The sequence below is a fragment of the Humulus lupulus genome, chromosome 6, assembly GCF_963169125.1.
Source record: "Humulus lupulus chromosome 6, drHumLupu1.1, whole genome shotgun sequence".
Lineage (NCBI taxonomy): Eukaryota > Viridiplantae > Streptophyta > Magnoliopsida > Rosales > Cannabaceae > Humulus > Humulus lupulus.
This window is the reverse complement of record NC_084798.1, coordinates 23,533,119-23,547,896: the sequence shown is the minus strand read 5'-3', so window position 1 is coordinate 23,547,896 and position 14,778 is coordinate 23,533,119. Positions and strand designations below refer to the sequence as shown.

The following is a 14,778-nucleotide window of genomic DNA, read 5'->3' as shown; positions in this document are numbered from 1 at the left end:
ACGCCCTCATTCTCAGTCAGTGGAGCAAGAAAATAAATCTGTGAGAGGACGTACATGGATGTCTAGAAACACCAAAAAAAGGAGTGAAGGACATCTTACTCCTGTTGAATACAATGAGTATGGTCAACTAGTGGGTGGATCTAGAAGTAATGTTTCATCACAGCTTGGATCAGTTGTTCGAGCAACTGTGTCCATCAACATTAACAGTTGGAAAGATGTTAGTGTGGTGGATAAAAATAAAATATGGGACACAATGAAGGTATATTTTTATTAATTATATTTCATTTAATGTTTTCAAAATATATATTATTTTGATAATATGCTTCTTATTACTTTCAAACTTGCAGAAAACTTATGATTTGGACCCCAAACAAAAGCAACAGATGTTGAAGGATGCGGGAAAGTACTTCCGAAATTGGAAGACTAATCTTACTAGGGTACACGTTTACGACGCTTTGAAAAAATACCCAAATGAGTTCCCGCCAGATTTGCCATTTGGATTTGAGAATGTCATAACTCCGGATGAATGGTTAACGTTTGTGAACTCAAGATTAACTCCCGAGTGGCAAAGAAAGAGAGAGGAGATGCAAAATTATCGAGCACTGAATAAATACAATCACAACCTCTCTAAAGGAGGCTATGTGCGTATTGAAGAGATGTTAATGGAACAAAGTGGGAAAAGTCTGACTGAACTTGATAGGGCAGACTTATGGAGCATGGGTCGTCGGAATGCAAAAGGAGAGCTCATTGGAGAGGCCTCCGAGATTCAAAAAAATATTGTAAGTGCTCATATTTAATAATGTTGATATGTCAAATTATTAGCTTATATATATATATAACTTTCTGTGAATATTGTTTCACAGGATCATTACCGGCAACTCCAAGCTGAGGGTAAATGGGCACCTGATGGCCCTGATGATGTGTTGACGAGGGCGTTAGGCACTCCTGAGCCTCAAGGACGTGTTAGGGCTGGAGGACACAGTGTGTCCCGCTCAGTATACTGGAATACTCCAACACCTACCTCAACGAAAAATAAATCAAAAGCCTCTTCTTCGAATGACGACATTAGAAAGGAATTTGAAGAAAGATTTCGAAAACAAGAAGAAGAGCATCGTCAACAAGCACAACGCCTAGAAGAGCGCCTTCAGCAACAAGATGAGCTCTTGAGAAAATTATTGGCCCAACAGAGCGGGTCAGGATCTAACGTTGGAGTCCCACCAGTGCCATCATCATACTATGTGCCCGACCCACCAGTGCCACCAGTGCAGGCGTCCTACTATACTCCAGACCCAGTAGTGCCTCAAGCAGAACACCGCATTGTTGCACTACAACCGCTTTTGCAAGAGGTAATTAAACTTTCTTGAATATTCTGAAACCAAATAAATTTCTTTACTGCTTCAACATAATTATTTGTATATAATATATTTCTTACGCAGGGCCGAGCATGCCAATTAGCAATTGGTTCGGTTTCAAACATTGTTGCATCAGGTACACTCATTGAAAGAGAGGCAGGCAACAACTTCCAAGTTATGATTACGAGTGTTCTTAAGCCAACCTGTCCTCTCCCTTTTGCATATCCTGATTTGGACATGTACATAGTTGCTCAGGCCATTGGGATGCCAATAGCGTGGCCTAAGGATTTTGTCATTATATCTGAAGATGTAACTCATGAGGTGATGCCATGTTTTTACATAATTATCTTTACAATTCTATATTTGTTTGTAATTTTTTTAATTGTTGATATAATTGTATACAGACTCCCTCTACAAGTAGGACCAAATCACAACGACCAAGAGCTCCATCAACACAACAACCTCGAGAAAGAAGACGACAACAAACTCCTCCAACACAATTGGCCCACACTCCATTGGAACGATTACAGAATATCGTATCTCATTGGGATGATGGCGAGTGTGTCAATCTAGGCATAGAGTCTGAAGTTTTTGATCAGGATATGTCTCACTGTTATATATTTAAGGATTACATACTTCAGTTTGCTCGAAAGGAGAAGATTGGGCAAGCAGTACTCGTCAGCTACATGAGGTATATATCTCACAAATAAGTTTGTTCATTTAATTTTCTAATTTGATTTATTCATTCATATAACAATTTTTCATATTTTTGTATTAGGTTCATTTACAGATATGTGGTACAACAAGGTCGCCAAAATAAGTTTTTATTTGTCAATCCTAATATCGTCGCCACTCAAGGGAGTTCATTCGACGATCGTGTTCAGAATCTGTTCAGACGTTGCAATGACGTAAAATCAAAAGAACAAGTTATGCTTGTCCCTTGGAACCATGGGTAAGTTTAAAAAGTTGTCATTTTTCCGACCCATATCAATAATTTCTTTGTTTAACATTTGAGCTATAATTTTTTTGTTTTTCTTATACAGTGAACATTGGATGTTGCTTATTTTGACACCATATGCATATCATGTTTATTGTTGTGATCCGGTGAATTCAGAGCTAAATAACCGTGAGGAGATTGTATCAGTGATCGTCAGCGCTTTCAATCTTTTTTTCTCTATGAATCTTCCTGATGTCGAGATCCCTGATACTCTACGCATTAAGCAACCTCAGGTAAGTAACTTTAGCAGAAATTTTTGAACATTTATAATAATTAAGTAGAATAATATGTATGTATTTTTTAAAAAGTTTCAATTTAATAATAAATTACTCATATTTTTAAATAATTAGTGTCCACACCAACCGGACAATGTGGCATGTGGATACTACTTAATGAGGATGTTGAAGGATTTGATTGAACATGCGAGTCCTGGGCATTACTTGAGAACGGTATTATTAATTAAAATTTACAAATTATTTTTGAAACTATAAATGTAATCAAATAATTAATTAATATATTTTACTTTATATTTCTTGCAGCTAACAAGCACATCATATACAGAGGCACAAATTGATGAGTTGCGACAAGAATGGGCGACATATATGTTGCCGATAATCCAAAGTTACCGACCTCGTTGATAGGTTTTTTTTTAAAAAAATTTTAACTCTTTCTTCATACACAATGCAATATTTGTTCATTTTGAATATTTCTAACAAATATTGTATTTCTTGTATATATCTAACAAATATATTTTTTTTCTTTCAATTTAATTGATTATTAAATTAATTTAAATTTAGATTAAAATAATTTCAATTTAAATTAATATTATTTCAATTTAATTGATTATTAAATTAATTTAAATTTAGATTAAAATAATTTCAATTTAAATTAAAATAATTTCAATTTAAATTAATATTATTTCAATTTAATTAATTATTAAATAATATTAATTATAAATTTATTTAATTTATTTTTTTTAAATGTGGGAGACTTTCAATGTCTCCCATTGGGAGACGTGGGAAGTGACTCACCTCTCCCAATGGGAGACGTGGGATGTCTCCTAGGGACTTCCCACATCTCCCAGTGGGAGACGTGGAAAGTGAGGCACGTCTCCCCATGGGAGACGTGGGATATATACCTACAATGACCCTAGCAACAACGTCTCACTAAGTGGGAGACATTGTAGACTTCCAATGTCTCCCAATTAAAGTCATAAAACCTCTATTTTGTTGTAGTGATCTAGTTATCTTATTGGAGGTTTATCTAAACACAAGTCTTGACCACCATTTTTTGTTAATTCTGCTGGTTTATTTTCTATCCATTTAATAGTCTCTAGTTCAAGAGATTCTAGTGTTGTTTTTAATTTAAAAATCAGATTCTAAAATGGTAGCCACTAACTAATTGGGTTTGGATCAAAGACAAAAGTTTAGCTTGGGTTATGTTAATTAAATCTAATCTATACATATGAAAATAATGAAAACAATATGACTAAATGAAAATTTTAATCTATACATATAATGAAAAATCTAATCTATACATATAAAAGCTTACCTAACCATCTATCAATACCAAGTCAAAAAATTCAAACAACACACAATAAGTTTTCTTCCTTATATCACCGCAGCACACAAACAAATTTTCCAGAACCTACTTCTCTAATACACACAAGTTTTCAACCTTCCGTTATCACCACAGCAACCTACTTCTCTATGGATGAATATTTAAGATATTCAAACTCCTCTAACATTTTTAAGATATTAATAATAAGAGTTAAAAGAACAAATTCCGTACCTCTTGCAAATTAACTTTGCAATGCTCCTTGCCAATTCGATCCCCAACCTAAAGAATATAATCAATACTTAAAAGATTAATAGAAAATTAAAATTTGTCAATAGATATTAAAACAGCCTTTGAAATCCAAAATTTATCTAATTTGATCTTAAAATTTGGGGATAAAATATATACACACATTTACTTTAAAGGCATTTTAAGTATGACTTAGTAAATTTTGACAAAATGGATAGGAGAGTGTACCTATTTCACACAATACAGCAGTAAGTTTTGATCGTTTTCTAAATATATGGGATTAAATGGTAATTTTTCCATAATTGAATTATTTCTTTCTGGGGATGATTGAGATGTTATTATCCAATAATTTTTTTCTAGGGGATGCCAGAGTATATTCAGTATATACTCTGGCTGAAATTATAGAGAGAAATTGAAAGGGTAAAGGCTAAACTGAAATTTAGAAGTGATAACCAAAATCTAGGCAAAGTAAATGAGAAATGACCAGCATGGAAAATGAGTTCATCAAGCGTAGCTAATGAGTGAAAATGAGAAATAACCAACAAAATATAAGCAGTAAAAAAAAGAACTTAGAAGTGATATTCTTTCAAGGCAAAGTAAATGAGACATAAATTCATCAAGCGTAGCTAAAAATGATAAATAACCAGCAGAATATAAGCAGTAAAAAAAAGAGCTTAGAAGTGATATTCTTTCTAGGCAAAGTACAGATATAAAGATTGTAAGAACCCAAACTATAAAAATTGGGAGCTGATATTCTTTCAAAACATCAATTAGGATCAAAATTTTATATGCATTGTTAACGTTCATTAATATGGATTCATATTTCCAATCAAACTTGTATGTTTCAATCTAATCCATGCAACTTTCAAAAAAATAATTCCCTACAACTGTCATCACCACTCACTAACCATGTATAATACAACACTATCGATGGTGAAATTCAGTTTTCTGTCATTTTGAGGGCCAAAAGGACAGTGTTACAGATCCAGTCATTGGTAAAATGACTTTGATAAAATAATAGAGCATTAATTACTACTGATAGAGAAATTGAGTAGTAAAAAGTAATATCAATGACATGGTTTCAATTCTAGGTGGCACTAATGGGAAAATGTGGATTGACCAACTAATTACAAAGAGCAATATGAATGAATATAACTTGTCTTATTAATCTGAACCATACAAAGACAAATATTTACAGGAGAGCTATTGAAAAACTGAAAGGAAACTAATTTTAATAATTGTCAAAAGACATACATGATAGTGTGATTATCTTTTAGCAACTACAGAAGTCTTGTGTTGTGATTGGCTCTTGTTATACATGTCATCTGTTTTAACTAGTCCAAACTTGCTTAACCCCGACTAGCAATTACTTGTTTATCATTTATGATTGACAAAAGCCATACAACATTTAATAGCTAATTACTTAGCATTTTTTGAGATCTAAAATCTGACCTGATTTTTAGCTTAACTTGTATATGTTTTCATTCTTGGATGGTTGATGTTCTTTTATTCTCCATTCAACCAGATTTATGTCCTGTTCAGCCAGATTTCACAAACCAATCATAATTACAATTTAAGTACAAATTAAGTTACAAACTCATGCATCACAAAAAAAATATTGAATATAAATCCATATACATATATAATTGATAAATTACTACCTGTTCACGTGAGATTTTGGTCCCAATGAGCCCAGGTGTGACAATTGTTATGCCAATGATTTAACCAACTTCATTTCTCAGTGTCTCACAAAAATGCTGCCTTGCTTGCCTAAGTATATATAACAGAGAATACTATAATTTACACACAAAAAATAGGGCATTCTGCAATCCCAAACATTAAGCAAACTCTCATATGGATTAAAGACCAAACATATTGGTAAGAGTATCACATGCACCCAAACATTTTTCATGGACAGCTTCTCTGTTCTTATATCAGATAAAGTATAATAAAATGGTTTAAATTGAGGAAAATGGATTGACAATATATCAAGAACAAACTGAACAAAGTACTTATAGATAGACTAGGGAAAGAACATCATAGTGAAGAGGGAATATTGATTGAACCAGCACCTAGTCTGATCCAATCCCCATTGCAAGAGTGGTCTGTGTTAGGAACTGTAAACTATATAGATTCCAAGCACTTTTTTGTCCCACAAGGCAATGCTGCAATTGAGATTGTTTCAACCGGCATACAAACAGCAGTAAGCCTTAAAGAGGGATCAAGTTATAATTTGGAATTTATTCTAGGAGATGCCAACAACTCGTGTGTGAAAGATTTCCTAGTGTCTGCCCAAGCAGGGTCAACAGTTCAAAATTTTACTCTTCTCAGCAGTGGCACAAGCTCAGCCAAGAATTTCTCAATGAAGTTCAAGGCAGATTCAAGTGTGACAACAATCAGTTTTATGAGTTACGCTGCAAGCCAAACAAAAGATGATATTCTTTGTGGTCCTATGGTTGATGATGTAGTTTTGCGTGTTTCGCTTGGGATGAAACCAGATATCCAATGGATTGTTCTGGATATATATATAGACTAATATATGTATATGTTTATATGGGGAACCTAAAAAAACACTTCTTATTTGATTGGAGGGTGGCCTTTTATGGCATCTGGTGCAGTGATAAGTTTAGTTAAAATGTTAAGTTTGAGTTTGAAAGCTAGATTTTTTGGCTGTTTGAGTCAACGGTGTTTGGCTAAGAATAGATCAATTGCTGAGTTGGTTAGGAGTTTATGATTTGGCTTGTATTTTAGTCTCTGTTTTGATTTTTTTGTAAGTTTAGTGGTGTTTCAAATCTGGCAGTTGTAATTTGTTTATGTGTTTTTAATATACTCCTTTTTTCAATAAAAAAAAGTTGAAAAAACTCAAAAACTCAAAATGCCCATGGGTGGATAAGATAAAAGCAAAGCAAACCAGGCAAATTAGCATAGGGTGATAGCAGTTAATTCAAGAATGTAAATGCAGAAAAAGTAGCTCTAAAGAAGATTTTGAGACTCAGGAAAATCTTATTTATATATAGAACTTTACAACAGTAGCAATACACAACATAGAAATAGATGGAAGTTGTAACAGTCTAACTGAATACAACTGAAGCTAACAAAACTAACAAACCAAAAACAAAAAACTAATCATGTAATATTACATTGTCTAACAATATATACATATATTGTTATCTTATTGGAAAGCTTCCACTTTTCACCCTTGAATTTATAAAATTATGGCCTCAGAAAACCAGTGGTAACGGCTATTCAATAAAAACAAACAAGCATAAGTGGATTCATTACAAAAAACTAGTATACAATCTGATCCCAACTTAATCCACAAAATCCATTACAAAAATAAATGTTTATGCTCTCTTGTAAACAAAATGATTGGCTGAACCTCAACTCTTTTTTAACTTTACATTGAGCTTTTCATATTAATTTTTCTATTTCAAGTAAATAGGCATGCTGAATCTAATAAATAAAATTTTCTGCATAAGCCTTCCTTAGTACATAAAAAGTTAGCCTAATAAATAAAAGCTTGAGCAGATACTACTCAGATATTCTATTCGCTTCTATTTTATCTAATAAAATAAAAGACACAGTTCAATTCTCTAATAAATGAATGGATACAAGCCAAAATAGCAATCAAATAAAATAATTGTCTTGAAACTTATTGCCAAATTAAACTATTTCATTATTTGATTATTTAAATGTTTTATTTTCCTTGAGTTCATCTTCAAGGGATATGAATATAGGGGGTGTATTACTGCACATAACTGAAAAAAGGAACAGCAGCACCAACTCAGGTTGAAGAAAAATTTGACAAGTTCACAAGAAATAAAAGTGACTAAATGGTCTAAAAATATAAATATAATAATCCAAAAAAAAAAAAACTAACCAGATATGCCAATAACATCCATGTCATCAAAGTCATTTTGAAGGAAATCAAGAACATTTTGAACTCCTTTTGAAACCATGTTCATCCCCATGGCGTCTCCCGTGCTGCAGGTAAATCTGATATACACATTCTTACCAGCAATCGCGCAATGAATACCCTGGAGCCTGGCAAATCTACTAGACCTGGAGACGATGACCGAAACCCAATAAGACAAATGGTTCAAATCTAATATTCATTACTATTCGATGAATATGACATTTGAAAGAAACTTCACGGCTCTATATTGACTAAAGATTCAGCCTTTACGTGATTTTTCTATTCTTTCTTTCTTTCTTTATTTACTTTTAATACTTTCGAATCCTCATATTCAGCTTCATGCTTTATTACTCAAATTTATATTAAATTAGAGAAAGAAAAAAAAAACATGATATCGATCTCCGTGTTAAAATTTCAATCACCAAAACCACAAACAATAGATAAAACTTTACATATATACATATGATATTTATGAAGCATAGACTAACCTGTTAAAGATGATGGAAAGTGTCTCGGAATTTTCAGGGTCCTCCAAGAAGAACTTCAACTCGGAAGCGCTCTTGGCGGAATTAAACCTCACAATCGGTGCTCTGGTCATGCTGTCCCTCAAAAACATGTTGGTAGCCCCACCAGAAAAATGGATAGCCTTGCAACCTCTGTTTGTACTCGCAATCAAACAACCCTCCGTAGTCGCCATCTGCACCGAATACTCGAACCCATCGAGCAACAATGGACCCGCGATCCCCATCGGAATCTGGACGTACCCAACAGGCATTTCGCAGCACTGCCCCAAAATAGATTCGTAATCGAACCCTTCCAAAGGAAAACCCTGGAGCGACCTTCCCACCGTCCTCTGAAGCGCCTCACGTCGAATCGCAGCGACTCTCTTACAGTCTCCGATCTTGGACTCTAGCAAGTAGGACGGCACCTTACCCTCCCCTACTGATTTAATAATATCATCATCTTCTTCGGAGGACAATGTTGGAAGAACCTGACAATCCAAGTTAGGGGTTCGAACGATGGAGCAAGGCGGTTGGCAACCATTGTCGTCGATCAAAAAAAAAATTATGAATATAGGGGAAAATGAGACAGAGACAGAAAGAGATGAAGACTGGTTCGGTCCGAGATAGGGAAAATGAGAAGGAAAATTTGCTGCTTTTTTTTTCATTTGCCGTGTGTTACTTTACTCATTTACTTTATATATACTATAATACTTTTTTAATAGTATTATAATGATGTGTTATTGAAATGGGGTTTTGTTGTAGTGAGCGCATCACTTTTATTTTTCATTAAGTACACATAAGTAAAGTCAGAACAATCATCAATAAAAGTGATGAAATAGTGTTTACCATTCCTAGTTAACGTTCCATCAAGTTCACAAATATCTTAATGAATTAAATCTAAAGGCTCAAATTCTTTAGTAACTGACTTATGTGGAGTCTTAGTTATTTTTGCTTGACTACAAAAATCACATTTTTCAAAATCGTTATCTGACACTTTAGGAATTAATCCTATCTTACTCATGTTATTAATAATGCGCTTATTAACATGACAAAGTCTAGCATGCCAAACATTAAAATCACACAACATATAAGCAGAAGGAGAAACTTTATTGGATTCAACATTTAACTTAAACATGCCATCAGTAGCATAACCCTTTCCAACAAAAATACCATTCTTAGTGATGGTGTACAAATCAGCCTCAATAGTTTGAGTAAACCCAGCCTTATTAAGCAGAAAACCAGAAACCATATTCTTTCTCATCTCAGGAGTATGCATTACATCTTTCAGTAATAAAGTCTTTCCTGAGGTAAACTTAAGCTCCATATTCCCAATCCCAGCAACAATAGTGGTATGGGAATCTCCCAACAACACTTTCTTATCATCAGCAGCAGTGTATGTTTTAAACATAGCATGATCATAGCAGACATGGTGAGAAGCGCCAGTGTCTACCCACCACCCATCTGATCCACCAATAAGATTGATCTCAGAAATCATAGCTGTAAAAGCTTCTTCAGTCAAGTTAGCCTGCGGAGCAGTGCTTGGCTTGTTCCTACACTTGCGTGCCATATGACCTGGCTTGTTACAGTTGTAACAAAGGAATTGTCCAGAGTCATTCTGTTTAGGTGGAGGTTGTTGCCTTCCATGTTGGTTCTTGTTATGGTTCCAACTCTGATTGTTGTTTCGAGGAGTGTTCTGGTTGTTGCGGTTGGAATTTAAATTCGAGTTGCGGTTCTGATTCTTAAATTTTTTTCCATTTAGCTTCAGAATCGCAGGTGTGGACTTCTTGGGATTGTTGTTAGAGACAACAAGCACCTCTTATTTCTGGTCTTGTTTCCTTGCCTCCTCCTCGATACGAAGGCAGGTGATCAAACTCTCTAAGGAAAATTCCTTAGTCTTATGCCTGAGTACATTTTTAAAATCCTTCCAGGAAGGAGGTAATTTGTCAATTAAAACAACAACTTGAAACTGTTCATCAAGGGTCATACCTTCTGAGATAATCTCATGCGCAATTTTCTGAATTTCGTGAGATTGGCCTCCACAGATTTATCGTCCACCATTTGATACTTCAGGTAGCGACTAACAGCGTATTTTTTAGTCCCCGCCTCTTCTGTATCATATTTCTTTTGCAGCGCCTCCCAAATTTCCTTCGCTGACTTGTCTGAATTATAATAATCATAAAGATCATCAGATAAATCGTTACGAATGAAGTTCTTACAGAGGAAATCATTTGCCACCCAGGAGTCCAAGTCCTTCTATTGAGTCTCCTTGTCTTTGTCGGACGAGGCTTCTGAGACAACCGGCTTTAGAGCAGTGAGTAAAAACACAACCTTCTTCATGGTCAGATAAAAAAGTATCTTCTATTTCCAACACTTAAAGTGCAAACCCTCAAAACGAAATGGCATGTTAATATCAACAAAGGCAGAACCAAAAAAATCATCGGTAGAAGCCATAGCAGAACAGAACGTCTTAAAATTGATGTTCCTCAATAAAAAATAAAATTGGAACAAAATTACCGATCAATTTTTCTGGCTGAGTCACGGACAATGTCGCTCTCTTTAAGACGTTTCGCGGCTCTGCCCTATGCATGGCAGTCTATCAACCACGTCGTCCCCAGGATAAAATAGCCTTTGTACGATTCCTCCCTGCACCGAGAGGATTCGCTCTTGTACACCCTCAAAAAGCTCTGAGAAAATTTGTTGAGAACGAGTAAAAAAAATTCTTCTTTTTTAAAAAAAAATGTTTGATCTGACTTATACAGCAAAAAAAATGTTTGATCTCATAAAACGGCAAAAAACATTTTTTTTCATTTAATCGTGGAGGAAATTTCGGATCCCATTATTAAAACTATTTAAAAAAAATAACCGTTTTTAAGATTAATTTAATTAATAAAATAATAAAAGTATTTATTTTATTGAATTCAACAAAAAACAAAAATTAAAATACGACACCACACCACCCAGCTCGGTCGGACGGACAGCGGCGCGCGTGTGCGTGTGTGGTGGTCAAGTGTGTGAGTCCTCACCCATGTGCACAAAACTGGGTACCCCTTGGGGGACAACCCAAATGCATGGCACTTGCAACTTATATACACTCCTAGAAGAGTGTTTCAATTCCATGTGGGACTTTTCCCATATCACACACAACTATACTTTTTTCAATTTTTTAATAATTCATTTAAAAAGTTCCAACAAATAGCTAGCATAATTAATGAGGCTTAAGATAAGAGTACTAAACTAAACGACCGTGAGATGCCAAGTCAGCGTCTAATGTGTTAAATTACTTAAGTAACTCAATCGACTCATCACATAATGTTATTAAGGTGAATTGGAGTAAATAGATTTGGTCTCCTTAATTTTATTCCTATGATGATGTGGTCTCTCTTCTTATGTACGTGAAGGGTTTTTCATGATAAGTTACTTAGGATATGCCCTTCATTTTTGCGAGGTGATTTCGTTGAACTATGTGTATTTGTTGATTATCACTACAAAATACACTTAATTTGACATCTTTTTAAAGTTGTGCAACTAAACAATACGACATAAAAATAATTATTGCGTCTAACACAATGAGTCATTATAAGCACTTTATTATGTTTTGTAGAGGAAGACGTCTTCCTCTGCAAAACGTAATAAAGTGGCAAACTTTTATTTTGTTTCTTCCTTAAAGCAAATTAGTATGGCCGATCTATATACTTTTCAAACCCGAGTGGTCATCTCATGGTACAGACACAAAAGAACAACCCTCTATCACTCATTCAACATCTCTCTCTCATATTCACTACAAGAAATTCAGCATTTACCTACCAATTTTATTTGTGGGTAAAAATTGTGCATTTGCAGGAAAGATGTAAGAGAAATGATGACATGGTGAATGACATGTCTTCCACCGTGGCAGATGATGTAGCACGTGGTAGTGTATTAGGTTCTGACATTTACCTACACTTAAATATGTGTAGGCAATAATATAATTTATTAGTAGGTATTACATATGGCAATAGCTTATTGGGCCACATGACAATGTATTAGGTTTTGACATTTACCTACACTTAAATATGTGTAGGCAATAATATAATTTATTGGTAGATATTATTTAATTATTATTTTGGAAAATATTTAAAATTAATTATTTATAGATGATAAATTAATTTAATTAATTAAAAAAAAACAACTTTTATTAAATAAAATAAACATATATTATAAAATATTCAATCAAATAAACATAAAAGATAAAATGTCTATAATAATTTATCTTTAAAGTTTTGAATTAAAATCATAAAAAAAACTACAAATCATCTTGTTCCTCTAGAATTGAAGGGATGAGAAAATTTCCGACATTTGCATCAAAACATTGATTTGACGAAGGTGATGGCATCATACTTGTCATTCTTCAAAACTTAATATAATATTACATCATTATAGTAAGTTAATACAAATAAAATATCCCCACTTTGATCATCACAAAGATTTCAAAAATTTATATAATATGAATTATTATGGGCATTTATATGACTTGGTATACTAGCATATATATATATATATATGGACACAAGAAGCCACATAATCACCAAACATAACAATCATAATCATTTTTAAACACCATAGGCCAAAAAAAATTAAAACAAGACAGATCCAAAAAAAATATATAAATCAAGACATATCCAAAAAAATTATAAAACAAATCCAAAACAAATATAAAACAAGAGACAGGTCCAAAACATGAGGCATATACCATAAAAGCTTCAGAAACTTGGAATATAAAACAGATTCATATTTTGAGCATAGCAAACAAGGCAGATAGATTTCCAATTTAATTCTGGATTTTTTTTTTATAAGAATGGAAAACCTAGCAAAATAAATAATTAAGTACCTAAAAAATTACTAATTGAATTAACAAAGATACAAAATTTATACAAGTATAAATAAATGTTCAAAATTTTATTCAGAAACAATAAACTAGATTTATATACACAAAGTAAGGTAAAAATCATTTCTCGTCAAAATAAGAAAGCATAGGGGAACTCTCTGAGCATAAACAAAACCCCAACACAAATAACAGTTCAAAGACTAAGGACAATTAAAAAATGAACCAGAATATAACAATGAAAACATAAACCAGATTACAACAATGACACATAACTGAAAAACTCTAAACAAAATCACAGCTAAATAACAGTGAAACAACTCAGACCCGAAACACAATAATCATCAAAATAGAATTTTCTTAAAGCATAACAGTGAAAACATAAATCAGATTACAACAATGACATAACTAAAATACTCTAAACAAAATCACAACTAAGTAACAGTGAAATAACTCAGACCCGAAACACAGTAATCATCAAAACAAAATTTTCTCAAAGCATAACAATCACAAAGCCTCAGAACAACAATAACAAAGCCTCCAAAAAATGAATCATCATTAATCTTTCAAATCAGTGGGGATTTAATCAAAAAAATCATAGATTTATACCTCAAAACCACCAAGCCAATTTGTCTGAAACTCAAAGCCACCAAAAACCAAACTTCCAAAAAATTTACAGCCACCAATCCAACGTAAAAGCCACCAGAAAAATCTCAAAGCTAGGCCAATCCACCTCGAAATAATCACAGCCTCTAAAGAAACCAAAACCAAACCTTAAACAAAAAATTAGAGACATTAATATCAGCAATCACAACACAATATACACAAATCTGAAATAAAAAATTACCCAAACAAAACTGAACAACAATGGGTGAGGCATAGAGATGAAGGCAGCTGAGAACTCAAGAAGAATGGCAGTGGCCCAGAAGTGAACAACAATGGTGCAAAGGACGATGGTGGCGTCTTAGAAATTTGAAGAAAATTGGCAGTGGCTCTGGGATTCAGAGGATGATGGTGGCGGCTTGGAGATTTGAAGAAAAATGGCACTGCCTTAGAGATTGAAGCAATCGTACACCACAGAAACTAGTCCGAACTGAGATAGCTATTGAGAGGGAGCCCGAAAAAGAGAGCTATCTGGGGAGAGGGGGTCCGAAAATGGGAGTAACTTCTTGAGAGGGAATCGAAAATGGGGAAGAGAGGGAAATCGGAAATGGGAAGACGAGAGTAGAGTGAGGGAGGTGGCTCATGAGAGTTAGATATGTTAGTGATGCTAAGGTTATTAGAGTTAGGTTTATATAAATACATATATTAATTTTAATTCAATTTTAATTTATATAATTTTT

General features: G+C 33.7%; 3 protein-coding genes across 3 annotated transcripts; 2 read left to right on the top strand and 1 right to left on the bottom strand.

Annotated features, from left to right (window-relative positions):
• Positions 1–2,186: 2,186 nt before the first annotated feature.
• On the top strand, positions 2,187–2,994 carry LOC133783892 (uncharacterized). Its single transcript, XM_062223494.1, has 3 exons — positions 2,187–2,582; positions 2,700–2,798; positions 2,889–2,994. The coding sequence occupies exons 1-3, from the start codon at positions 2,406–2,408 to the stop codon at positions 2,985–2,987; spliced, it is 375 nt and encodes a 124-aa protein (XP_062079478.1). The 5' UTR covers positions 2,187–2,405; the 3' UTR covers positions 2,988–2,994.
• A 3,071-nt stretch (positions 2,995–6,065) lies between these two features.
• LOC133784855 (protein DUF642 L-GALACTONO-1,4-LACTONE-RESPONSIVE GENE 2-like) lies at positions 6,066–6,691 on the top strand. Its single transcript, XM_062224128.1, has 2 exons — positions 6,066–6,098; positions 6,149–6,691. Exons 1-2 carry the CDS (start codon positions 6,066–6,068, stop codon positions 6,689–6,691), a joined length of 576 nt encoding a protein of 191 aa, XP_062080112.1.
• Positions 6,692–7,294: 603 nt separating this feature from the next.
• LOC133784853 (3-hydroxy-3-methylglutaryl-coenzyme A reductase 2-like) lies at positions 7,295–11,025 on the bottom strand. The gene is made up of 6 exons (XM_062224127.1): positions 10,959–11,025; positions 10,561–10,733; positions 10,147–10,312; positions 9,821–10,035; positions 8,560–9,062; positions 7,295–8,217 (listed from the first exon to the last, which is right to left on the bottom strand). The coding sequence occupies exons 1-6, from the start codon at positions 11,023–11,025 to the stop codon at positions 8,031–8,033; spliced, it is 1,311 nt and encodes a 436-aa protein (XP_062080111.1). The 3' UTR covers positions 7,295–8,030.
• Positions 11,026–14,778: the final 3,753 nt, after the last annotated feature.

Bases quoted from the DNA above. Each gene is read 5' to 3' on its own strand.
- LOC133784855 (XM_062224128.1), top strand. From the start codon at position 6,066: ATGGACAGCTTCTCTGTTCTTATATCAGATAAA. The intron at 6,099-6,148 runs GTATAATAAAAT...CAATATATCAAG, and splicing joins CTGTTCTTATATCAGATAAA to AACAAACTGAACAAAGTACT.
- LOC133783892 (XM_062223494.1), top strand. From the start codon at position 2,406: ATGTTGCTTATTTTGACACCATATGCATATCATGTTTATTGTTGTGAT. The intron at 2,583-2,699 runs GTAAGTAACTTT...TTAAATAATTAG, and splicing joins TACGCATTAAGCAACCTCAG to TGTCCACACCAACCGGACAA. The intron at 2,799-2,888 runs GTATTATTAATT...TATTTCTTGCAG, and splicing joins CTGGGCATTACTTGAGAACG to CTAACAAGCACATCATATAC.
- LOC133784853 (XM_062224127.1), bottom strand. From the start codon at position 11,025: ATGGCTTCTACCGATGATTTTTTTGGTTCTGCCTTTGTTGATATTAAC. The intron at 10,313-10,560 runs GTATGACCCTTG...AAAAAATTTAAG, and splicing joins GCATGAGATTATCTCAGAAG to AATCAGAACCGCAACTCGAA. The intron at 10,036-10,146 runs GTCATATGGCAC...TTGGTGGATCAG, and splicing joins TTACAACTGTAACAAGCCAG to ATGGGTGGTGGGTAGACACT.